Source organism: Aedes aegypti, chromosome 1, assembly GCF_002204515.2.
Source record: "Aedes aegypti strain LVP_AGWG chromosome 1, AaegL5.0 Primary Assembly, whole genome shotgun sequence".
Classification (NCBI taxonomy): domain Eukaryota; kingdom Metazoa; phylum Arthropoda; class Insecta; order Diptera; family Culicidae; genus Aedes; species Aedes aegypti.
Window position 1 is genome coordinate 211,769,948 of NC_035107.1, and position 25,669 is coordinate 211,795,616.

Sequence of the window (25,669 nt, forward strand, 5' to 3'; positions counted from 1 at the left end):
AGGATCGTAAACGGATCAACAGTAGAAAAATATTACTGAAAAGTACCGTTTTCTATCACAAAGTAGCACTGTTCTATTGCTTTAGGTAGTATAAAAAAAACTTCCAATAGCAGAGAATTTTTGTACGCACAGCACGAAGGTACGATGCGCGCTATGATTTTCTAGGTATGAGGTCGCTAAAGTTCCAATTTTTTTAAACACTGTCGCGACCAGCCCTGGGATAAACACGAAACGTGATAATCACCACGAGAGGGACTACGAGAGCACGACTTACAACATCAGCAAGTTTTATTCGCGGCCGGGCGCCTTTGAGACCATTTGCCGAACCGAGCGCTAACTACAGTACAATTATTAGGTAGGTTACTATTTGACCTCTTTGAGGCTGGCCATACGGAAAGTCGGTTCAATGTCATTCAGGTCCACGTCGGAATCGTCGCCACCGTCTTCCTGCTCGGCAGCGGCCTTCTGCTGTTGTTCCTGCAGTTGCCGCTGAATCTCCGTGGCCGTGGCTTCTTCTCCCGGGGGAAGTCCAGTTTGGCCCAGCTGCCCGGTTCGGCCTTGATGAGGGTCACCTCCACCTTGGTGCCGAACATTTGTACCTTTGATTTGGCCACATCGACCACACCCCGCAGTTCCAGATCGACGTTGTACTCGTGGTTGTTCTGCTGGGGGAACACCAAACACATGGACAGCCGAATCGGATTCAACCGGACGACGCTTCGCTGGTAGTGGTACATTTTGGCGTAGACCGTGACCACGACCTGCGTGGCCGTCTGGTGCCAATCCATTCGACATTTGACCGCCTTGGATTCCTCTTCGTCCATGGTCCACTTGTGATTGCCGGTTTCGCAACCCGCTTGGTTCATGAAGGCCGTAAAGTCGGACGTTCGCCTCTGGCAGCAGGACCAGAACTTAAGGCCCTCGTGGAAAACCGGCACTCCTGGATGATACACGCACGGTTTGGAATCGCTTTTGGTTCCTTCGTACGAATACGTGCAGCCTCCGTTTTTGCACGCCGTGCCGGGCTTAATTTCTGTCGGATCAGTGGCCTGTTTTTTGGCCGCATCGGGACCAACAGGGAGTTCGTCGATTTGCTTTTTGAAAGCTGGAGCTACGATCGGTTCCATTGTGGTCATGGGACTTTCCCAGGGAGGCCGCTGAAGCGTTGACTTGATCGGTTCGGGGATTTTCGGAACCGGAGGCTCCTCGTCCATGATCAGGTCCTGTTTGGGCTTTTCCGGTTCCGGCGGTTTCTGGTTCGAGTGTTTGGCCTGTGTGCAACCCTTGATATTCAGGAACTCGGTGAAATCGACGCTCTTCTTGTTGCAACAGGTCCAACCCTTGTAGGCATCGTGGAAAAATGGAACACCCGGATGGTGGATGCAGGTATCTGAAACGATTAGAGGACGGGACATAATCAATGATCAATTCGTCTCGATAAGGATGTTCACGGTGTGTCTGAAACCGTTTTACGGACAAAAATGTTCATCAATTTGGCACACACCATTCGTAAGATACATTGAAAATATTTCAACAACAGAATCGAAAGTTATCGTGATTTGAGGACTTTGGTCTACAGTGACTCAATCTCATTTTCGTACGGGGCACTGTTTTCATATCAAGTTGGTATAAATCTATTAAATGGTGCATGGACTTCGATATACTTTATCAATAATGAAGGTTATAGGTGTCATATATTGTTTGGCAATGACAAACTGTATTCATTTGCTTAAATCTTTGGAATAATGGAAAAGTATTGAGATTGTGTCTGTAATTGACCCAATTCCATATTCGTACACCTAACAAAAAAGAAATATACAGCATTCAAAACTAATTTTTAATGGACTAGATGATTACTTAAGCTCTTCGTTGTGTTGTTCAGATGCAGTAGAATACATTTGGAAAATTTAAAAGCGGACATATTTGAAACTCAAGTAAATTTAAGAAAAATATCAGTTTTCCCATGTTTTTTGCTAAAATATTCGGAAAGTCGAACAATAAATTGCATTTTTTTTCAACATCACTTCCTTAAGAATGATAACTGCGAATATTGCACAAGTTTCAAAAAATTATAATCAGTTTTAGAGTAGCTAGGAGTGGATATCGACAACTTATACTTTTGAATCTTAGGTAATATAACATTTATAACAAATCCAAAACCAAAAATTTTAGTTAATTTCTTTATGTTTGGCTCCTAAATGTAATTACATAATTCATAGTTAATGTTCCTATCAAAACATTGCGTAATTATCATTTTTAATTTACATTTTACTACCAAACATGATTATAGAGATTTAAAGAATAAATATTATTGCCATAACCGCAACACAAACGTTTTTTAAAATGATGAAAACAACAGGATATAATTTATTAAATAGTATATCAATGCTCTCTGCTCATTCAAGTTATTTTGTATTTTTCTTATTATATCAATAACAATTATTTTATCAATTTGAATATTATTTCAAAGATAATTGAATATTACGATGACATCAATTATGTGGAGGTATGTACAGCGTAGTTTAGGGTACTTTATTGTAAAACGAAGTTCTTAGTTCAAATTAGTTTTACAGACAAATTCAAAATTAACATTTACCTGTTGTTTAGAATGAAAATTTGGTTTACATTGATTAAAAATATCATTTTAGAAGAGTTTTGAACTTATGGCACAACAATTCTCTGAACTCAAAAGGGATAAAAACTGTTTATGATTTCTTTAAACTATGTATAATTCAACTAAATTTCTATCAGAGCTTACGAGTATAATCTATAGATTGGATCCAATGACAAAAATAAACGTTATTGTTCGAATTATAGGATTTAATAGCAAAAATCATTGTAAAACTGGCATTTCTCATAACTTTACCTAAATTTCATATATGCCCACTAATAAATTGCCCAAATGTATTTCACTACATCTGAATATCATAATAAAGCATTTCAGTAATCAAATAGAGCTTCTAAATTTAGTTTTGAACGTTGTGCGTATGAATTTTGATAGGTGAACGAATATGGAATTGGGTGAATTTTAGACATCAATTCAATACTTTTCTATTAATCCAAAGATGAATGTAAATGGAAACATTTTGTGATTGGCAAATAATAGATAACACCTGTTACCTTCAATGTGGATAAAGTATTTGTAGCTCAATACTTCATTTAATAGTTTTTTACTAACTTGATGTGGAAACAGTATCCTGTACGAATATGAAATTGGACCACTGTATTTTCATTTTCATTCTGCAGCGTTTGGTGGGGCAATTATTTCGAATGCTAGGTCCAAATTAATTGACTTTTTCGTTAATACCTATGGTGGAAACACCATGGACAAGCTGGAGATACAAGAGACACTTACCTTCGGTGTTGTTGGTGGGATCGAACTTTTGTCCGCATCCCCGGTTGTAACAATTCACCAAGGCAGACGACATCGTTGCTGCTGGGGCAGTCAAAAATTTACTTCCTTTTATGGAGTTGGAACAAACTTACGGCGGTCAGGAGGAACAAGATGTGGAAACGGCCAGTTTTGTTTTATTTCAGCTATTTCGACGAAACGGGTTTAGTCACTTGCAGATGCGGATTCGAGATTTTTCCAGACACTTCCCTCTGTGAGGACTCAAAATCGCAACAAACACATGCACTTTTGGGAGAGGAGTTTTTGGGTTTTGTGTTACGATGACAGCCAGCAGCAGTTTCCCCCCGGCAGCGATCTTTTTGTTGCACTGAACGAAAACTCCGGTCGCACATTGAATGATTCGCAATTCACATGATTATAAAACTTCACATTCCTCATTTTGAATGATTATGAAAGAATATGCTGTATCCACTGTCTGTTGAACAAAAATCATCCAATTCAGAGATGAATTTTAGATCATAATAGAATGGTATTAGGTAGCTAATCGAACAATGATAACACATATGAATAGAATGCAATTTATGACGGATTTTAATTTCTTCCATGTCCCAAACCGAAAATCATTCAATAACTGTCTGAAGTATCAGACGAAAAGGGGATGGTCAAATGTCAAATCAATCTTCTAAATCTTAATGTAAACATGGTGACGGCAGCGTGGTTTTCCAAGCGTTTCTGGTTGAATTTTACAGGTAATTGTACTTGGATTCTTACAATAGTCTCTTTTGTATCATTTATTTCACATTTCTTAATGCTATCTACCAACCACAGGTCGCTAATATGCAAGTATTATGATTCCATGGAGCTCAGCGAAATGGTGTTCGGCAGGTTGGCAGGTTGTTCCTGAAGACTGGTGAATAACATTTAATAACCTCATTAAGGAAATAAATAATAATGTGCATTCAGTAACAGTGTTCTGTAGTTGTTAATTTTTGATTTGAATTCTTTTAATTATTAACTATAATGGAATGGGGATTGTTTACATGTGTGTATGATAATCATTCAATTTGAGGCATCTATTTGAAGGATAAAAATCATTCCAAGACTGAATGATTTTCATTCGAAGTGATTTGTAAACAGATGATTTTAGCGCAGATGAAAATCATCTTGATTGTGTCTGAAAATAGGTATGGGGCTCGGATGAGTCAATAATCATTCAATGTGCGACCGGAGTTTTCGTTCAGTGTGGTTTTCTGCGGGGTTAGCGCGGGGTTAAGCTGGAAACACAATGTGAACGGCATTACGGAACGGCAACAAAACGGAAACACCGGTTTGAGTGGCCTGTCAGTATTTCGATCAATGTCGTCTAAATCAGATTCAACATTGGCCTGACATGTAAACTGTAAACCAAACCAGTGTTTCCGTTTTGTTGCCGTTCCGTAATGCCGTTCACATTGTGTTTCCAGCTTTAGTGCTTGAAGGGCGTGAGGGTGGTGAAGCGCTTCACACACACAGAAGCATGATAAAATGACAGCTGATAAATGCAACACGCTGAAATCTTGTATCACAATGTTCGTACTCGCATAGAGTTTTTTTAAGGCCGCACGGGACGTCATCATAATCACCCTATCCATTTCGAGAAGCAAATCCCAAGAACCACTCCATATTTCGATGCGAAAATGTATCACTATGATTCTATATATGCAGTGCACAACCCAATAAATTTTCAGCTTCATCGGTTCACTAAAACTCGAGATTTGCTTCCACAAAGTTTTGATGATAATTGTTAGAGTGAGACGAAAGATATGGAAAATAACACGGTCTTCCGTGTCGCCTTAGAGCATTTTTAACGGGGCGACTATGAGCCTATGCATGCTATTCGTGATCAAACGTCAACGCAAAATCGCTAGTGTTTGGAGGGGATTTTAACCTCCAAATTTCCAAATAACCTACAAATCATCACCTCCAAGTTAGTTCTAATAACCTCCGTTACATGAAATATGGTGGCACGTCGATCGTCGCAAGTTTATCGTTAAACAGTCAATAAAACTTTTGACTTTTACTGTGCGCCCTATTTTCAAGTTGCCTGTGAGAGAGAGCGAGACAGCACCAACACACGGCGCACAGTAAAAGTCAAAAGAACAAAAGAATTTATGGCACGTCCAGAGGCTCATTTCGGTGAGTAAAATGATCACCCACAGAGCTGTAATTTTAGTTTAGTCACTCATTCTCACACCGGTCGCTACCTAGGGGCGCGACTCTAATCAATTCGGTTGAAATTTCAACTCAATTTTGTTTGAGTTTCCTAGTTACCTACAAATTATTTTCATTATATCGGATAATGGAATCATTTTTCGGATTTTATCCATTTCCGTAGTTTTTGCAAGTTATCGCAAATTTCACACACTCAGTTGCGTAGTTTTCTTAGCAAAATGCTAATAATCGATTAAAACTGAAATAATCCCAAAAACCTCATAAAAAAAGCAAACCCGTTTTGAAATCGCCCAAAGCGGAACAAAAATAGTCGAGCTAATTTGACAGCTCTCCTTCTTCTTTTTATACGAAAACAACCGTCGCTAGCCAGCGGCTTTTGTTTAAAATCTATAGGCCAGGAGAAGTGGTTCACCTAGAGTGAATTTCTGTCAAAGAAAAAGTAGATTTTGTATGAGATTTGACAGAAAAATGAATGACAAGTTCATCCACTTCTCCTGGCCTATGCGCTCACATAACAAAATACACGATATTGATATTGCTCGGAATCGCAGGATTGAGATCGATGTGGCCAAAATCTTTACTTATGATCTCCTGACATCATTCTAAAAAGTAATATTAATTTCCTTGAGGCATATCGTGGGAATAAACATTGATATTACAGCCGGCGGGGCCAAAACAGCTGCAGCAGTTCAAATCACAACCTTCGATAACATCCTGGCAACAAACAGAAGCAGTATGGGAAGAGGGAAGTTGCTATTCCATCCGATATTAAACAATTCTCGCGTTCAGTATCATAAGGGCGTAACTGCAGTGATCGGTTTCTCTTCATCGATTTTCTCTTTAGCTAATAACTTGGCCAGGCGACTATTTTTAACTAATATTTTGGATTAAGTATAAACTGCTTATCGTTTTTTCTCATGCTGCATCGTACAATGTTATGATAATCGATTGGATTTTGTGTACTAATCCAAAGAGAAAATCGACGAAGAGAAATCGATTACTGCAGATACGCCTATATGATACTAAACGCGAGAATTGAACATTATTACTGAAGTACATCTGAACATCATTTATTGCAATTTCTGGCCGAGAATTATCTCAAAGATTTCTTGAGGGTTTCTGGAAAACCCTCAAGGATTACCTTCTGGTAAATTTTGATAAGATTCGGAGTATGTTTAAGACCGTTAGCTCTATCAGAAACTATTGATGATTCTAATGCTTCCATCCCATGTCTTATGAGCATTTCCGTCCGAAAATCACCTTCCAACGATAGGGGACCACTGTGACTCATGATAAACATAGATGTTTCCGTACTTGAATTCTAAAAACTGGAACCAAGTAGAAGACAAAGTGAGTAAATAAAACAGTTCTGTAGCGTAATATAATTATCCTTACCTTTGCAATATATTTGGTTTCAGCCGAGGAGAATCAAAGAGCTTTCACTACACAATATGTAAATTAATCTTTTTTAAAAATTTGGACAGAAAAACCCTGCATTTTTCGTAGCTGCTCCAACTTGGTAACATTCACCAACTTCGTAGTCGCGAGATCGAAGATAAACAAAACATCAGAATCGATCTACTTTGACATTTGCGTTTTAGGGATGAGCATCGATTTTGAGCATTTCGATGAATTATTAGCGATTTTATCGGATTTTTTGAGATATGACTGATTTTGTGCGATTTTGTTTAAGATTTATTATTTTGTCCAAATCATAGATTCGTTTGAATATTTTGGGCGTTTTGAGACGGTTATGGCCTGAAATGGAGATAACGTGGAAGTGAACTGATTGAATATAAAGCATTGCAAAACGCATCGTTTTACTTTTTCCAATGAAAATTATTATTTATTGCAAAGAAAACTGTGGCCTTTTTTGTTTGTCAGGAAAGATCGAAAGTACACAACAAAAGAAAACTAGCGGTTTTCCCCAAGCCTGCCTTGATTGTTGTTGGCAAGCTGGAGCTATCTTGCAGTTCAAACAAACGTTGTTCTATATTTCGTGTGTAGTATCGGTGCCTCCCTCCCAGTTGGTAACCATGTGTGTAGCTCGTTGTTTCTGAGCATTTGAATTGATTTTCATGCTATTCAACAAAGCTATGGGGAAGAAAGGATCATTATCTACCTGCTCGTGGTGTTGGTTTGGATGCTTACTCTTTCTTCTGCTCAGAAACAACGAGCTACACACGTGGCTACCAATGGCTTTTAGGGCGTTATCTCAGAGTATGCGAAAATTTTTCGAAAAGTTTGTTGTAAACTCATTAGCAATTTCTTGATTTTCTGATACCAGGCACCCATTACGGGCGCACGGTTTCCCAAAAAAATAACATGTTAATAAACATGTCATGCTTGGATGGCAAATGTAAGACTATGTCATGTTAGGTAAACTAGTTCTACAAGTGATTGATATCACAATTGGCTTGTTTAGGGGTATCCTGTTTTTTACATATTCTGATTCTACGTTAAAAACTGAGCCAGAATCCAAAGTTTCATAATTTTCCGTGCCCTGGAACTATTTTTAAAACAAGTTTGAATTTAGTATAGAAATCGCGTTTGAATCACCCCTCGGAATGTTTTACTTCGGGACGAGCTGTCATTATGTAAATTGAAATGTCATTGAGTCGACGGAATGAAATCTTTTTTAATCATTTAGGGAGCCGGATCCTATTCTTGGCACTTTTGATTCACTTCGGCAGTGGGGTTTTTTTTTGAAAGCTACAGAGTTCATATTTGGCCACAATATGCGTCATATTAAAGTGCTTCTTATTGCAAAGTTTCAGACAATTCGGCTGAGAAAAACCCCCCATGCCAAAGTGAATCATGGAAGTGCCCAAGTAGCTCTGCACCCTACTATATCAAAATTCAGATATTAAAGCGCAATAAAATCGTGTTACACTTAGAAAAATGTGCTCTTTCGATCAAGCTACAAAAAACTGTGAATTTTTCATCACTAAACAACCCAATTGTAAAACATGATTAAATTGTATGTTAAAACCTTTGCAATCGGACCAAAGTCAAACCTTAACAGAATTGGGTCCTAAAATGTTTAATGAATTCTTGTTTTTATTTAATAATACGAAAGAGCATGTTATTGCAACTACTTTAGCAAGTTTTCCAGCTCAAATAACGGCTATAACATTTTTAAACTTCAATTTTTAAAAATGGTTTCGAATATGAACCTTGACACTTGTGATCTTGTTTGACATTCACTTTTTCGACAAAAATGCCACAGGGCATATAGTTTGAACACTGGGGTTGTTCCTATCTGACATTTCGGAAGGGACACGGAAAACAAAATATACCCAACATTTGAGTTTAAACCAAAAGGTGTGACAAAATCATAAAAAAATGTTTTTTGTACTTAAACCAATGAAAATCAATTAAAAATTGAGTAAACATGTGTTTCTGCCCTAAACTTAAGCGTTTGGTACTAAAATTGAGACAGGGCTTTAGGACCCTATTACAAGTTTTACACGTTATTTTACCTTGCTATTTGAAACGATAGATCCATGTTGAAATTAATGTGGATCGAACTTTTGGATTATTTTCAGTATAGAATAGTTGAATAACGTTTAAATCCATTCGTTTTCTCGGTAAAAACAAGCTACACACTCGGGTACCAATGGCTATAAAGGCGAGTTTACAAGTTATGCGAGAAATGTCAAAGTACGTTACCCATAAAACGAGTGTGTGTACACTGAAAGGAAAAGCATAGTAACGCCAACCATGTCGAGGGTGAAATTAAAACATTTTTACCACTTGATTTTGACAGAACATGTTTTATTATTGGCGCGACTATACCATCGTGAAATTTACTATGTGAGTTCCATCGTAGTAAAATTTACCATGTTTCTGGTAATAATGAATATATGGATTTAGTAAAAGCTACCCCCGTTTGTAGTTGTATGATATATGCAGTTTAGTTGGTTTGTTTACATTTGTAAATTTTTTATTTTATTATCTATTTTTATTGTTACATTGGGAGGAATTACATTTTGAGAAAAAAAAATCAAAAAAAAATCGAATGCTTAATGATAAGATGCTGTCCACAAAGCGAGAAACACAGCTCACACCGTAACTTGCTGCCGTTCCAACTATGGATGATGCTTTTGCCGCTGCGTGTGCTGCGGGTCACCACCGCGGCAAATGCTAGACAACTGCTGCAGGAGTTCAGCAATGAGATCCACAGATTCCCGTCCGGAAAGTGAAAGCGTAGAGAAGAGATCACCGCCTGATGAGCTGGAGTACATGTTAGATCGCCTTGTGGGGGGCTGCAGTACATAGCAGCTGCGGTCTACATTTTCATGAATCCATCGGGTCCAACCGGAGGAGGTGGAATGATTTCAGGCGGTTCCGGAGGTTCTCGCGATGCATCGCTGTTAAGGTTGGGTACTGGTAGCCATGGTGATGTTGATACTACAGATGAAGCTAGTTGATTCGGTGGTGGAATGCTGGCGATATTGGTGGTGTGGATTAGTCTCCTCCATCGTTCTTCAGTTGCTTCTGTTGGCTTGCTCCGTCCTCTGAAATCAAATCATTAAATCTCGAGCTTCAAATTAAACTGAAGTACCAATTTGAAGAAAGTACCTTATTTTCAATTCTTTTATAATTATGAAGTCGGGCACGAACTTTGGATTTGGAATTGAAAGTTTTTGTCAACGGTATGGAATATTGCTGACTAAAATATGTAGTTAAATTTACCATTTCAATTGGCGTTAAGCCATAGTAATGATTACTATAATGCGGTAAAAATCAAATAATACGTGTTTATTGGTACCATATAACGGCATAGTAAAGTTAAATATGCAGTGATGGTAGACATTACTAAGTATTTTTTAACAGTGTACTTTTCGACGATAATGTTGAGTGTATGTTTCAATCATCCCTCCTCGTATCGAGACAACTTAATTGTATGAGTACACAATGAACGTGTTGTCAGTGTTGTTATTGTTTATGCTAAGTTGAATGTAAATAAATATCATTCGTTCGAGTACTGTTGAGAAGTACACCGGTGTTTTGTTCTTTCTCCGGTCCGTTTTCTCCGTTCGACTTCGTTTCTCGTTCGCTGTTGTTGTCCGCTGTGTGGTGCCTCCAACAGGTTATCGGCCCAGGTATGGACGAGAAATTTAAAGTCGCCGCGTTTGATGGTTCCGGCTTCCACAACTGGAAGTTCCGGATGGAAACCATTCTGGATACGTTCGATCTACTTGATTGCCTCCACCGGGAGATTGCCGAGATCGACGAGTTGGGCGAGATGGCTGCCGACTCCGCGGAAGTGAAAACGGAAAAGAAAAGACAAATGGTGGAACGAAGAGCCGCGGAGAAGAAGTGCAAAGCTTTGATTATTTCAGCCATTGCTGATAATCAACTTGAATTAGTGAAAGATTGTGCTACTCCGAAGCGAATCTGGGACACGCTGAGAGCGGTGTTCGAACGACGTGGTGTTGCCGGACAGCTGTATATTCGGAAGCAGCTCCTCACGTTGAAATATGTGGAGAGAGCTGGAATGAGTTTGTCGGAACACTTGTTGAAGTTCGACTGTTTGATTCGCGAGTTGAAGGAAAGTGGTGCGGCGGTAGAAGAGTCGGATGCAATTTGTCATTTGCTATTGACATTGCCTTCTTCGTTCGATTCGGTAGTTACCGCGATCGAGACGCTTCCCGGCGGCGTGACAATGGATTTTGTGAAGAAGCGCTTGCTTGATGTGGAATTGAAGAAGAGTCAGTTGGCCCCTGATGGTGACAATGAGGGTGTTGCCATGACGAGCAGGCAAGTTTGGCATAAGGTGAAGTGTTTTCGATGCGGGAAGATCGGACACCGAAAAAGCGATTGTCGTGTGTCAGTGGTTCCCAAACCAAATTTCAACGGAAAAGTGAATTCGAAGAATCGTAAAACTGACAAAGTTGTTGAAGACGATAGTTCCTCGGATCGTGCGGAGGTTGTGTTCCTGGCGTCGAAGGATGAATTGGTGAAGATAGAGTGGTTCCTGGATTCAGGTGCCACGGACCACATGGTGAATGATTCGGGTTTCTTCACTGAGATGCGGCGTTTGGAACGACCGGTCGAGGTGATGGTGGCGAACGGCCAGAGATTGCTGGCGGAATACTGTGGTGATATGGTGTTTTATGCTATCGTCAGCGGCAGTAAGAAAAAGTGTGAGGCGAAGAATGTGTTGTACCTCCCCGAACTCAGCTGCAACCTTTTCTCAGTGAGTAGAGTGGCAAGATCAGGTTCGCAAGTCAGTTTTGCCGGTGATAGAGCGGAAATTAAGAAAGAGGGAGCAGTGATGGCCGTCGGACATTATAAAGGAAAACAATATCAGTTGAATGTTTTGTGTAAACGACGTGATGTGACAACTGCGATGATGGCCGACACGGTAATACACGCAAACAAATTTTGTTGTATAATCTACCGAATCCATGGTAGAATTAAGAACTGCACCAACGATTTTCAACCGACTACAAAAATCTGTTAAGTTTACTATAATTTGGTGAAAATCACTGAGCAGTGCAGTAAATTTGACTATGTCCATAGTAGCATCCACTACAAAGCATTGTATTTCAATCCGTGACACCCACCGTACAACACAGTGTGGTCAAAAGTATGATGTCAAACTTCTCAAATCAAGAATGTTTCTAGTCAAAAATACTACAACTCTGGTTAAATCAACAAAAGAAATTTTTATTGTGTAGTGATTTTAACTATGTTTTGGTAGAGTTAACAGATTAATGTAGTCGGTTGAAAATCGTTGGTGCAGTTCTTAATTTTACCATGGATTCAGTAGATTCTACAATAAAATTCATTTCAGTGTAGCGAATACTACGATGGAGAAACGACGCTCCGGTTATTCTGTGGAGAAGAAAATGGAAAATCGTGAAGTGATATTTGAAGCAAATGTTTTGATGGGATCAACAGAAAAAGAAAAGAAGACATCGACAGTGCAGATCAAAGTTCCAGAACTGATGAAGCGGAATAGAGATGTTCGTTGGGTTCCAGTTCAAGAACAGCAGGCAGGGGCAACAGCTCGAAAAAAAACCCCAGCAAGAAGGTGTGTTATGCGGACTGTTTGGATTCCGAATCCGAGCTAACGACGAGGTTTTCAACCAGAAGTGACCGATTGGCTCGGATAGGGGGAGCTGTTTGTTTTCAAGTGTGGTCCTGCTGTAATGTGTGACGAACTTGTGTTAGTGTCCTGATTAGGAGATCTGTAGGATAAAGCCGAATATAGGTGAAAATCGCATAAATGGATTTTAAATTTAGAGATGAAGTTTTCGAGAGTTTTTAATGATTATGAACAGAACTGTGATATAGATTATCTGTGATACTCGGAATGATGACTTGAGGGGGAGTGTTGAGTGTATGTTTCAATCATCCCTCCTCGTATCGAGACAACTTAATTGTATGAGTACACTATGAACGTGTTGTCAGTGTTGTTATTGTTTATGCTAAGTTGAATGTAAATAAATATCATTCGTTCGAGTACTGTTGAGAAGTACACCGGTGTTTTGTTCTTTCTCCGGTCCGTTTTCTCCGTTCGACTTCGTTTCTCGTTCGCTGTTGTTGTCCGCTGTGTGGTGCCTCCAACAGATAAGCCATTTTACGAGACGTTCAAATGACGTTTTCTGGCGGGCCGCTCATTGTTGTTGTTCAAAAAACTAGCATGATATCTGAATGGCGCTGATCACATTTTTGTTGGCGATGACGTCTCGTCTCTTTCAGCGCAAATTACTACCCGGTTTACATGTATTATGTTACCATTAGATGAAAAATATCTTCCCTGCCTGCTGATTTCAATAATACAGGCAAAAATTAAAAACTTTGTTGCATTGCCACCAGCGCCATTATTGAATAAGCTTCTTCCAAATGTAGCGCTAGAAGAAACGTAAATAAATCGGCCCGCCATAAACTTTCAAAGCTGGTACACGCAGAAAATTAAATATACTAGAAAGCTTAAATGTCATACTAAAACCATATTCGGTCTATTCACCCCTTGTAATGCATATATCTAAAATATGCTTTGCTAGTATAAAACTCATTTATATTTGATCATGCTTATTTGGGAATTATCTAAGTGATACATAAAGAGACGAAATTCAATTTATCCATTGAAATGTTTTTGTTTTCATTTTAAAAATAAAAGTAAAATTGAAATTTAATAGTTTCCATCAATTTATTGAAATTGTTACATTTTCACGAAAAACAAATATATGTTATACTCCCTGCAGGAAGATTATTTGCATGGTTGGTGTCTCAGCAGAATTTTTGTCAAACTCACTTGGTGCGGGGAAGACCATTGCAGATTGAAGATCTTCATTGGAAGTTGCGCTTGTAGATCAATAGTGGATCATAGCATGAAGTAGTGCACATTCTACCGGTGGCATTCCCGGAACAGTTTTAGTTTTCACGTTCACGATGGCCTCGGCGATGGTGCTCTTCTCACAAACGAGAACTCCATCAGAACGGGAATGTTTTCTGGGAGAAAATGATGTTGCAGTATTTGGTTCCGCAGCTGGGAAGTGCTATCTTGCGAATAAACTTACCAGGTGTTTTTTTTACTTTATGAATTTGTTCGATATGCACAAAGAACTAAATGAATTCTTGACTCGTGCAAGATTTTTTACAATGGCCGACACGTAGCTCGCTACTGATAGAACACGCCTGCAAGTGAGTAACATGCAAAGTCCTCTGAGCAATTATGGATGATCAATATGCTCAGCTGAAAATATTTCTTAATTATGCATTGGAAAGCTTATAATGAATTTGATTTTTAAGCATTTCAATGAATAAAATATTGAAATGATTTCAATCGCATATAAAATATATTAACTAGAATTTTCCATTCTCTCCGTGTAAACAAACGGAAACCATATGATTCGAAACGTCTCATAAAATGGCTTATTATGGGTAAATTTCACTAATTTTTTGGTAGATTTATCTTAGCATGCCCAACATTTTAAATGGAAGATCAAAAGCCATCTGGGAAAAACGATATGATTTCAAGCGTTTTAGGTCAACCGTTTGGAGAAAACGGTTGACCTGTGTGGCTGTCATTTTTTTCTCTTTTGCACTCTCGGCTCTCCGGGAAGCGAACGATGAGCGTACGATAAAGCGAGATAAGTAACATGTATTTTCCCCAGAGGCGTGAAGAGTGCGGAATTATTTCATCAACCTCTTTCTGCGTTTTTCAACTCTCGTGGCGGTGTTTACGTGAAGGTTGTCGTGGAAATTGTCTAGGGGTTTTCTTTCGGATTATCGCGTTTATCCGGTATTTTTGCCTTTGCGAGTGATTTCAAGTGATGTGATAATTGAAAACTTCCGAAAATACTTAATCGTTGTGTTAGAATTAACTCGAGTTATAATCGTCACCGGGAAAGTAGTGATTTTTCCTCCACCCACAACAGGAACATATTCGACTCAACTTCAACGTCCAACGCCAAATCAACGGTAAGTACCAAAGAGCTTCAAATCCAAGACATTTTGTTGGCCAAGATCACGCACGACTCCGGTGTACCGTGCCGATTAACCTTGTTAAAAGTGAAAATGATTGGAAAACTGCCGGGGAAAGTGCCACAATAACCATAACCTCTTTATGCAGCTGATGCGGTTTTGAGGGAGAAAGAGTGTTCAACCAACAGAGCATGAAGGAGCGAATGAGATAGAGATGACTGCGTTTAGGAACGGTTTGTTTTCCCTCCATCTCGCTTGTGCGCACATATGCAAATAGTACTAAGGCTCGTATGCAGCTGTGTGCCAGTAATGATCTTTAAATTTGATGTTTCAACGAAAATTATTTGTGTGTTGTTCATATGAAACTGGTAAAATTTATCAGTTTAACACATTTAATGTGTTATTGTTTATTGTTTTTGCTTGATATTCATCATTGTTACAACTCCTTGTAGGGTGGGAATACAATTAAACTTTTTTTAATTCCTTTACTAGTATCTTTCCAACTTCCGCAAGTCGTTTAGAAGCAAATTAACTTTCTGCCCAGTGCATTGAAAAGGCAAATAAACAGCTATGAAAGAATATTTACCAAGCAGTATTTCAATAGAAAGACCCAAAGTTTCAAAAAATTTAGTTTCAAATGACGAAAAAAGTTGATGTTTTTTTTAACGCCTACGAATGATGATAGCAATTCCATCACATGCTCCATCCAGTGTTATGATCGACTGAAAACAAAAGAAGTTTGAATTTTTTTGAGTTTGGATCCAGGTTTCAAATAAGTTTCAGTTTCAGTACTGTTTGTATGTATGTTATGTATGTTTTTAGCTGTTAGAAAGTTGAACAACTCGTCCTATTTACCATTCAAAGAACGAGCATTCCAATTTTAAATATTAAAAAAAAAAATATTTGGGTTCATTAGAGAAACGTAATCCAATAACAATTTTATAAGTAAATTTTACACCGACTTGGACTGCTTCAGCCATTGTGTAGTTTGTAACATTACATCATTCATTTGATTCAATAATTGAATTATTGTTTAGTGAGAAAATCAAAATCAGAAACAGACATATTACCTACTAGAAGTAACTACACGGCAAGCATTGGAAAATTCACTCGCTCACCCGAACGCTACCGATAAAATATCTGCAAAGTATCTGTTGCCACCGAATGTTCAATGACTGTCGAACGCTACTAGGGTGAGCGCAATCCCGACGAATCGTAAACGATTGAGATAAACCAAAAATGAAAAGATATACGGAGCAATGAGAATATATACTAAGGTGTGGAAGAAGAAGCAATGGCTATGTATTAGTAAAGAGAAAAAACGTAAACAAAAATAACTACGTCACTAATTTACACGGCTTCTTATGGGAGCTCGCCCGCTTGTAGTTGTGAAACATTTTGCACCAAGGGGTGGATCACTTCTGATGCATCTGTTATATCGCAATTATTTCATGCATTCAAATGCATTTAAATGCACACTCGATAGATTTGCAAATCATAGCTTACTCAAACCTTTGATTGTTATTCTTGTCGAAGTGTCAAACTCATTTTTCTCTAAACTTGAGAAGAGCTTTGCTACCTCTCCCAAAGCATGGTCGACCCAATTATACTAAGAAGGACTAAGAACATTCTTCATTGGAATATCGGATATCGATATTTAAGTTACTTCTTCATTAAAAAGGGCAAAATCTATGAAGCTGATGAAAAGTTGGACTGCAGCTACCTGTTAGCGTCAAATCGGTCACATAGGTTGTGAGGATGGGATGCTGGCGTGCTCAAAGAAAAAGAAAACTTGTCCAATATGAGTAGGGATTGCTTTGTTGTAAAACCAACTATTTCATAGATAACAGATCAAAAGCGTAGGAGAGTTTATCCAGATGTGGCTATTAACACGCTGTGCTACGTGTTTCATGACCTAAAGACCAATACTGTTCTCTCTTACAAATCTGATGATAGGCTGTCCACTTGCTGCCATACATGAGCAGTATTATGTCATATTTCAGAAAATATCTGTTCCGTAAAGAACATATTCAATAACTACGTGAACAATTTTTGTATAACTAAGCCGAAAGAATATTTGTGGAAAGTCCAAGGCAAGAATTCCAAAAGCAATATAGAATAAGACGTTGATACTCAATTTGCCCCAAGTGGAGTTTAAAGAAATAAAACAAGATATTTAGACGAATTATGTCCATGATTTTTTTCCTTCCGCCTAGAATTGTAGCAAAGAAATCGAAGCGAGTTTCTGTCCGGCACCAGCAAAGCACAGAATGTAGGTTACTCGGTAAGGCAGTTCCGATAACTTTTGATTTCAATCTGTATCTGCAGGGACGTGGGACGATGTATATTTTATCAAATTTTATCAGGTTAAATTCAATATATCCGTTCTAAGGCAACAGCTTGGCAATCTGAAACGATTAAAATTTGTTGATAATTGCAGAAAATCAGTGAGAAGTTTAATTTATTAGGCAGAGTAAAACCTAGTGACACAATTTCGAACCTTTAACAACAAACAATTGCACGTTGCTATAGCACGGCACGATAATACAGGCCAGTGCTAAGCTGATGTGAATGTCGGAAAAATGCATTTGATGCAAACTGATGTACATTAGATGTACAGTGAAAAAGTGATCCACCCCTTGTTTTGCACGGTACACGGATGCCACGCACACTAAATGTCGTCTTCCTCACCTCGGTATATATTCTCATTGTATACGGAGCGAAGAGAGCACCTATCCTCTCTTGAATTGGAGACACGAAAGAACGCGTTCGCCATTCGATCACTGAAAGCTTCCTGCGAAATGTACAGATTTTGCGTTCACTGAAACATTTCGCCTTGTGTATTACCAGTCAGTGAACGCTCTTCAGCTCTCAAATACGAATGCCACTCGTGCGGAATCGGAATGTAAAGAATCATTCGCTACAGCAATCGGATGCCTTCGGCACAAGGAGTGAGTGAATCATTCTGTTGCCGTTTTTGTCTAACTTCTAGCGTAACATTTGAAAAGGGCCTATCTGCAAAACGTAAACATTGAGAAATTCTCAATTGAAGATTCCGTACCATATTTATAATTCCTATTTTAAACCCATTCGCATTTTTACATTTACATTTTACATTTACATTTACATTTTACATTTTTACATTTTTACAAATCACAAATCACGCACACATTGATGCGCACAAACTTTTTTTTTCTCAGTACGACGGATTGAACTTTGTTTACATTCTCAATTATTCGCGGCGGTAGAGGAAATTTCGTAAAATTTGGGGATTTATTGAAGTTCTACGGCGTGTGATTGGAATGAAATCCTTCAGTGAAGAAGTACGAAGGTTTTCCGTAGTGTAAATAAGTGCCCGGCGATGTAAGTCACACAGGGGGACGGGAAGAAATTTGTATCATAAAGTAGTATGACTGATGTCGATCGCTAAGCATTTCTCTCAAATCGTGTTCGTCCATGCGATTTCGGTGAAAAAGTGTAAAGTGGATAATTGAACTGAAGTTATTTATCAAAATACAGTAGTTTCATTGCATTTTTGGTGTACATGTGGACGAATCATAAAAGCTTTTACAAAATTACATTTGGAAAATGAATCTATGTTGCAGGTAAGTTGGAATATCCACCGTAGTGGAACATTTTAAGTTTGATACGACGAATAGTAGCTATTACGACGAAGTAGAACGAAACCCTATTCGAGTGAATGTTTCCCATGCTTGCTACACGGTCTGATAATTTACCGTTGGGATTTTGGGGAAGTGGTGGTAAAATGAACAGGGGTGGAAAAACGAACACCGTGCCTTTTTCGGAGAAAAAACAAATTTCAATGAATTTTTTATCACGCACGGACGATTTAGAGCATAAATCAGAGTGTTCGGGTTGATACGGAGGTCAATTGAAGTGAAAATATCAACTAAAACTAAGATTTTAGAAAACCACGTTTCAAAATTAGAGCTGACGTAACTTTTAGCTCGGAGGATTTGAGGTTTTTCAATGATGTAAATATCGTTGTGATATGATGTCAAATCTGAAACTTTTGGATTTCTTTTTGAATGGGTTTCAAGCATTTATAAATAAATTTTCGGGAATGCAATGATTTTTTTTTAAATATTAGTTTTGCTCACGATTTTTGCATGATGTTCATTTTACCACCAACAGCTGTTCATTTTACCCACATAGTGCAGGTAAAATGAACATTTCCATCGTTTTTTGCTAGCGATAAAAATTCGTGAAAATTTAGCTATTTTAGTCTGAATTCGTGTTGCTGTTTTAGAAAGCATCCCTATTTTTGATCTAGTACCATAGAACTATACATATTCCTTGTTTTTCTATTAGAAACAAGATGATATCCTTAAGGTGTTCATTTTACCACCCCTTTCCCTATGGGGGTAGCCAACGAGATTCCTCCACATGTGTACATCGATCATTTTTTAGCCAGGATTTTCGATGATGGCTTAAGGAACAAATGCTTCCTGTGCAAAGGTGAAGGCCACGTAAAAGCATACTGTCCTAGAATGGTCTCAAGAATGGCGGCAATGGTGAAACATCGTACGCAGCATTGGGTGCAGTAACAAAGTATCAACCTCCGACCGTCAACGTAAAACAATCCAAATCGTCCATAAATGCCACAGTAAACCAGTGCGCATCGTACCTTCGTGATGTGCGTACACGAATTTTCTCTGCTCTTGGAAGTTTTCTTAAAAACTACCTAAAGCAATAAAACAATACTTTTCAGTGCTACAAAAACAGTGCTTTTCAGTGCTAAAATCTAAAACGGTACTTTTCGGTGCTACTAAAACAGTACTTTTCAGTACTATTTTTTCTACTATGGATCCCTTTACGATCCTTGTTTAGACCCGTGCCTTCGATTTTTCGTTGGACCCGTTGGCGAAAACTAGCGGTGGTAATCCTTCTTGGACACCGTCTTGGGAAAAAAAACCTCTTAGGAGGTCACGTCTGCTTTCGTTTATTCACTAAACATGGTAGCAACTACAGGGGCCTTTCTTAGCCGAGTGGTTAGAGTCCGCGGCTACAAAGCATAGCCATGCTGAAGGTATCTGGGTTCGATTCCCGGTCGGTCCAGGATCTTTTCGTAATGGAAATTTCCTTGACTTCCCTGGGCATAGAGTACCTGCCACACGATATACGAATGCGAAAAATGGCAACTTTGGCAAAGAAAGCTCTCAGTTAATAACTGTGGAAGTGCTCATAAGAACACTACGCTGAAGAATGCCAAGAAAAAGAAGGTAGTAACTACAAACAAAAAGAAGGATGAATCTCTGAATTCACAACTTCCTTCCAAAAAAGTGGGATTTAAAACTGTCATTAAACGTGGCAACAATAGAAAAAAGTACGTTTCTCCGGAATGCGAACTTTCTTCCAAGGGTGAAATGAATAATTGTATCGAAATGAGCAATCAGTTCGATGCTCTAGGCAAATTTTCCGAACACCAAATCGAAGCAGCCTCTAGCCCAGGCTCTTTGATTCAAGTGAGGAAGCAAAGAGTGCCGCCTATCGTGCTCAGTTGTTCCGAATTTGAGGGATTTAGGCAGGAGATCTTGAACTCAATTAGGGGAATCAAGATCTCCTTCCAAATCGCAAAGAAAGTAGACTGTCGTGGTTTGCCGGAAACCCTTAAAGATCGCAAACCTCTTCTCAAACATCTTGAAGAGAAGAAGCACATTTTTATACTTATGATGTGATGACAAAACTGAACGTTTGTTCAAAGTTGTCTTGAAAGGTCTCTCAAGTGACTATAAATCACCTGAAGAGATCAAAAATGGATTTAATTGTTTACTTGGATTTTCCCCAATCCAAGTAATCATTATGAAAAAGAGAACCCAATCTGGCATTGTTCGGAAAGGGCTTTTTCAAGAATATTATTTAGTTCACTTTAACAAAAAAGATCTAAATAATATTAAAGCTTTAGAAAAAGCTAAACTTATGTTCGATGTCCGTGTGACATGGAAACATTTCCAGAAACCTGGAGGAAATTACCAGAACCCCACTCAGTGCCGTTGGTGCCAAAAGTGGGGTCATGGTACAAAAAATTGTCGCTTGGATGCTAATTTTACCACTAAATGCATGATTTGTGGAGGTTCTTCTCACGCCAAGGACGTCTGTCAAGTGAAGGAAGATACCGATAAGTTCTTATGCGCCAATTGCAAGGGCAATCATAAGTCCAATTTTTGGAATTGCCCTTCGCGCAAGAGAGTCGTCGAGGCTCGTGCTAGGCAGATGAAAGATAATATCCGTTATGATAACGGTCGTTTCCGGAATTTGCCTGGTAGAGTATCGAACAATGCTCATTTTTCAGTTAACAATCGCTTGATTAGGAATCATACCCACCAGGATGATCTTAATCATGCTCATTCACAAACTTTTAATCCGTCGGGTAGCCGTTCGAATCTTATAATTTCGAATGTATCTACCCACGGAAAATCCTTTGCCAATATCGTAGCAGGTAATTTGAACTCCTCCCCTTATTTATCGTGATGATCGACTTGATGGGGCTTGTATGGGAGTTGCAATCATAGGCATATAAAACATCAATTGTTTTTGTCATTTGAAACTAAAATTTTTGAAACTTTAGGTGTTTCTGTTGAAACACAGTTTGGTAAATATACTTTCATAGCTGCCTATTTGCCTTTTCAATGCTCTGGACAGCAAATTAATTTGCTCCAAACTGACTTGCGAAAATTGACTCGCAATAAGTCAAATGTTGTTGTCATTGGTGACTTTAATGCCAAACATCGGTCATGGAATAATTCTCAAAGTAATTCCAACGGCAGAATTTTATTTGATGAGTGCTCTTAATAGAAGTAATAAACCATAGAAGAAGAATGTCGCTGGCGTCGCAGCAGGAACATCTTTTGCTGGCGGAGATAGGCGGGGCTATAAATGTCAACGCGAAAATGTATGCAGTTTGACACTTATGTACCCAACATGTTTCTAAGCGAGAACAAAGGGAACACCAGCGACATTATTCTTCTATGGTTTATTATTTCTATTGTGCTCTTCAGGATATTTCTCAATTCAATACCCTGATAGCCCCACATGTTTTTCCTCTTCTAGAAATCCATCTACGATTGATTTGGTCTTAACCGACTCTAGTCATCTTTGTAGCCAACTGATTACTCATGCTGATTTTGATTCTGATCATGTTCCTGTTACATTTCAAATATCCCATGCAGCGATTCTCAATCCTATCAGCTCCACTTTCAATTATTTACGAACCGACTGGAATATATATAAAACGTATGTTGACTCTAATCTTGATGTTAACATTTCTTTAGAAACTAAACTTGATATTGACAATGCTCTTAAAACTTTAACAAATTCCTTTGTTGAAGCCAGCAGCATTGCAATTCCAAAATGTGAAGTAAAATTTGAATCCGTGATTATAGACGATGATCTTAAACTCTTGATCCGTCTTAAAAACGGGAGGAGACGGCAATTTCAACGCACTCGCGATCCTACTATAAAAATTATATGGCAAGAAACGTTTTTCACAATCAAGAAAAAAAAAAATAAATAAAAATTTCCCAATTGAATCCTGGCTGTAAGCCCTTTTGGAAATTATCTAAAATTTTGAAAAAAAAACACCAGAAGCCAATACCGGTATTGAAAGAGAAAAAAAAATATTACTAACTAATTGCGAAAAAGCTCAAAAACTTGCTATGCAGTTTGAAAGTGCGCACAATTTGAATTTAGGACTTACTAGTCTAATAGAGAATCAAGTTACTCAGGACTTCGAAAATATTCTCAATCAAGAGAACGTTTTCGACAATTCCTGGGTGACTGATTTGAAGAAGTGAGAACTATTATTAAAAAAAATAAAAACTATGAAAGCTCCTGGCGATGATGCAATTTTCTACATCCTCATCAAGAAACTTCCAGAGAGTAGCTTATCATTCTTAGTTGATATATTTAACAAATGTTTTCAATTAGCATATTTTCCTGACAAATGGAGAAATGCTAGGGTTTTTGCAATTTTAAAACCAGACAAAAATCCTGCAGAAGCTTCTAACTATCGTCCAATCAGTTTGCTTTCCTCCATCAGTAAACTTTTTGAAAAGGTCATTTTTGAACAGTTTGATGGTCCACATTGACGAAAATTCAATTTTTGCCAATGAACAGTTCGGATTCCGCCATTAACAACATTCGGGCCACTCATCAACTTTTACGTGTAACAAATTTAATCCGTTCCAACAAATCTGAAGGCAATTCTACTGGTCTTGCTCTTCTAGACATAGAAAAAGCATTCGACAATGTTTGGCATGAAGACTTGGCCGTAAAATTAAAAAAACTTTAATTTTCCAACATACATTGTTAATATAATTCAAAGTTATCTGTCAAATCGTACACTTCAGGCTAATTATCAGAACTCCAGGTCTGAAAAACTTCCTGAGCTGGTGTCCCTCAAGGCAGCATTTTGGGACCAATATCTATATAAATAAAAATGGAATGGTGTTTGTATGTCACGAAATGGCTTACGAACGGGTCAACGGATTTGAATGATTCTTTCTCAGTTTTGTTCGTCAAGGGTTCCGACGTGTTTGTGTGTAGAAAAATCCCAGGATATTCACCGGGAAAGTTGAAAAAAAAGGACCGCGAACGAAACTGTCATTTTATATGGGGCGATCACAAGTGTTTTTCAACAGCCTCTTTGATGGCAAGACGAAGTTTGCCGGGACCACTAGTTATACAATATTTTCAAATCTGACTTACCTGAGTTACCTCAGGGATGTCTAAAATCCTTGTTTGCGGATGACACCTCTCCGTCAAAGGACGAAGTCTGCGTGTCATCTGTAGTCGATTGCAAAAAAGTTTGGATATTTTCTCTTCATACTTGCAAAAATGGAAGATTTCTCCTAATGCTTCCAAAACTCAACTAATTATATTGCCACATAAACTAAAAGCTCTTTAGACCTGTTGTCACGATGAGAGGGGTTCCAATAAATTGGTCAGATGAAGTTAAGTATCTAGGGCTCATGTAAGATAAGAATTTAACTTTCAAAAATCACATGGAGGGTATTCAAGCCAAATGTAATACATATGTAAAATGTCTCTATCCCCTTATCAATAGAAAATCAAAACTTTGTCTTAAGAACAAGCTTTTGATATTCAAACAAATTTTCAGGCCAGCCATGTTGTATGCTGTACCAATATGGACATCTGTTGTAAAACCAGGAACAAAGCGCTGCAGAGATTTCAAAATAAAAATTTTGAGAATGATTCTGAAGCTTCCTCTCTGGTATAGTACCGTAAATTCGGGTGAAATTGATCACCGTGTAACTCGATTTTATTTCTTCCTAATGGAACACAAATATCAATGTAACCTGCAGAACGTTGTTTGTCGTAAGTATTGCCAAGTTGTGTGTTGTGATGTTTTTTTTTTTGTGTAAAGGAATATTTATTTCTATGAAAATAATGTAAAATTTAAAAACCATGTACGGTGCAGTATTGACAAACATGAATAAACTTCTAGTTTTAGACAAGGATTTGAACATGGTATAATCCTGGAAGTTGGTGAGGATACTTAAGATATATCCCCAAACCAGATTTCATAACCAAAACTCGTACCAATTCGCTCATTTGGTTGAAACAATTGAATTTCTGTTAAATATCAAGAAATTCCCTACGAAATTGCATACATTTAGGCGTTTTCTGCGTAATTCTTAAAATTTAACTATTCATTAATTCTAGAAATATTGAATTGTTAAGAATTTAGCAAGCATATTCGGATTTAGGGAGCTCAAATTTATTATGTAGAATTGTTTTGAAAACTAACAATAATCGCATTGATATGTGATCAATTTCACCCCTAAATGAGATCCCTTGATTTTTTTTTTTATTTTAGAGATATTTTTCAGCACTAAAATAATATTTGTTAGAAAATTTCGGTAATTGAGCAAATGAGGCTCACCTTCGTACTTGTTTTTCTGCATTCAGTCGTTTGGCATTGTCAACATTATAGAAATCAGATAAGAAAAACCGTGAAAAATGATCAATTTCACCCGAAATTACGGTACCAAAGAGATTAGAATATTCAATGTTGAAACATTGGAACAAATTTCAAATAAAGTAATTAATAATTTCAGGCAAAAATCGTTACAATCTTCTATTGCCACGATTAATGCGTTATATATTTAGGTTAAGTAAATTGAAAACATGTATTTTTTTTTCTTATTAGCAGGTGAAATCAAGTCACCTGTAAAAAATATGAACTGCTACGGCAAATTACAGGGTGGCCACCGAACCGGGAAAAACGGGAAAAAGCGGGAAAAAGACGGGAATTTGAATCCATCGGGAAAAAGACGGGAAAAACCGGGAATTCAAGAAGATCACCGGGAAAATCGTTTTGAACGAACATCTTCAAGCTGTAATCTGCAAACCAACCTCCAAAATAAGTTATAGAAAGTAGTTATGTTTAATGACATTGCCATGAGACATCAGCAATTTTGAACAAGTATCTTTCAAACATCAATGAATTAATTTCTACTATGCTACACCATATTTCTTAAAAATGTTTCACTATTTTCTTAGCAATGTTTCGAAATATTTTTTTGAATTTTTGTTCTCGAACTACCAAGGCTAATATTTTTTTACCTTTTCTCTAACTTGTTTTACTAGACGTTTTGAACCAAAGTTTAATTACTTATT

At 37.9% G+C, this 25,669-nt stretch overlaps 2 protein-coding genes across 2 annotated transcripts in view; one reads left to right on the plus strand and one right to left on the minus strand.

Moving 5' to 3' along the window:
- Positions 1-270: 270 nt before the first annotated feature.
- On the minus strand, positions 271-3,450 carry LOC110681519 (cysteine and histidine-rich domain-containing protein-like). The gene is given in 3 exon segments (XM_021857467.1): positions 271-506; positions 509-1,390; positions 3,356-3,450. Coding segments are annotated over 3 exon segments (1,098 nt in total). The 5' UTR covers positions 3,429-3,450; the 3' UTR covers positions 271-363.
- An 11,279-nt stretch (positions 3,451-14,729) lies between these two features.
- LOC110681520 (glycerol-3-phosphate acyltransferase 1, mitochondrial-like) overlaps positions 14,730-25,669 on the plus strand; it is a 110,778-nt gene continuing 99,838 nt past the window's right edge. Inside the window, exon 1 of the mRNA XM_021857471.1 lies at positions 14,730-15,004. The gene's annotated coding sequence lies outside the window, so the exon portion shown is untranslated. The remainder of the gene's footprint in view (positions 15,005-25,669) is intronic.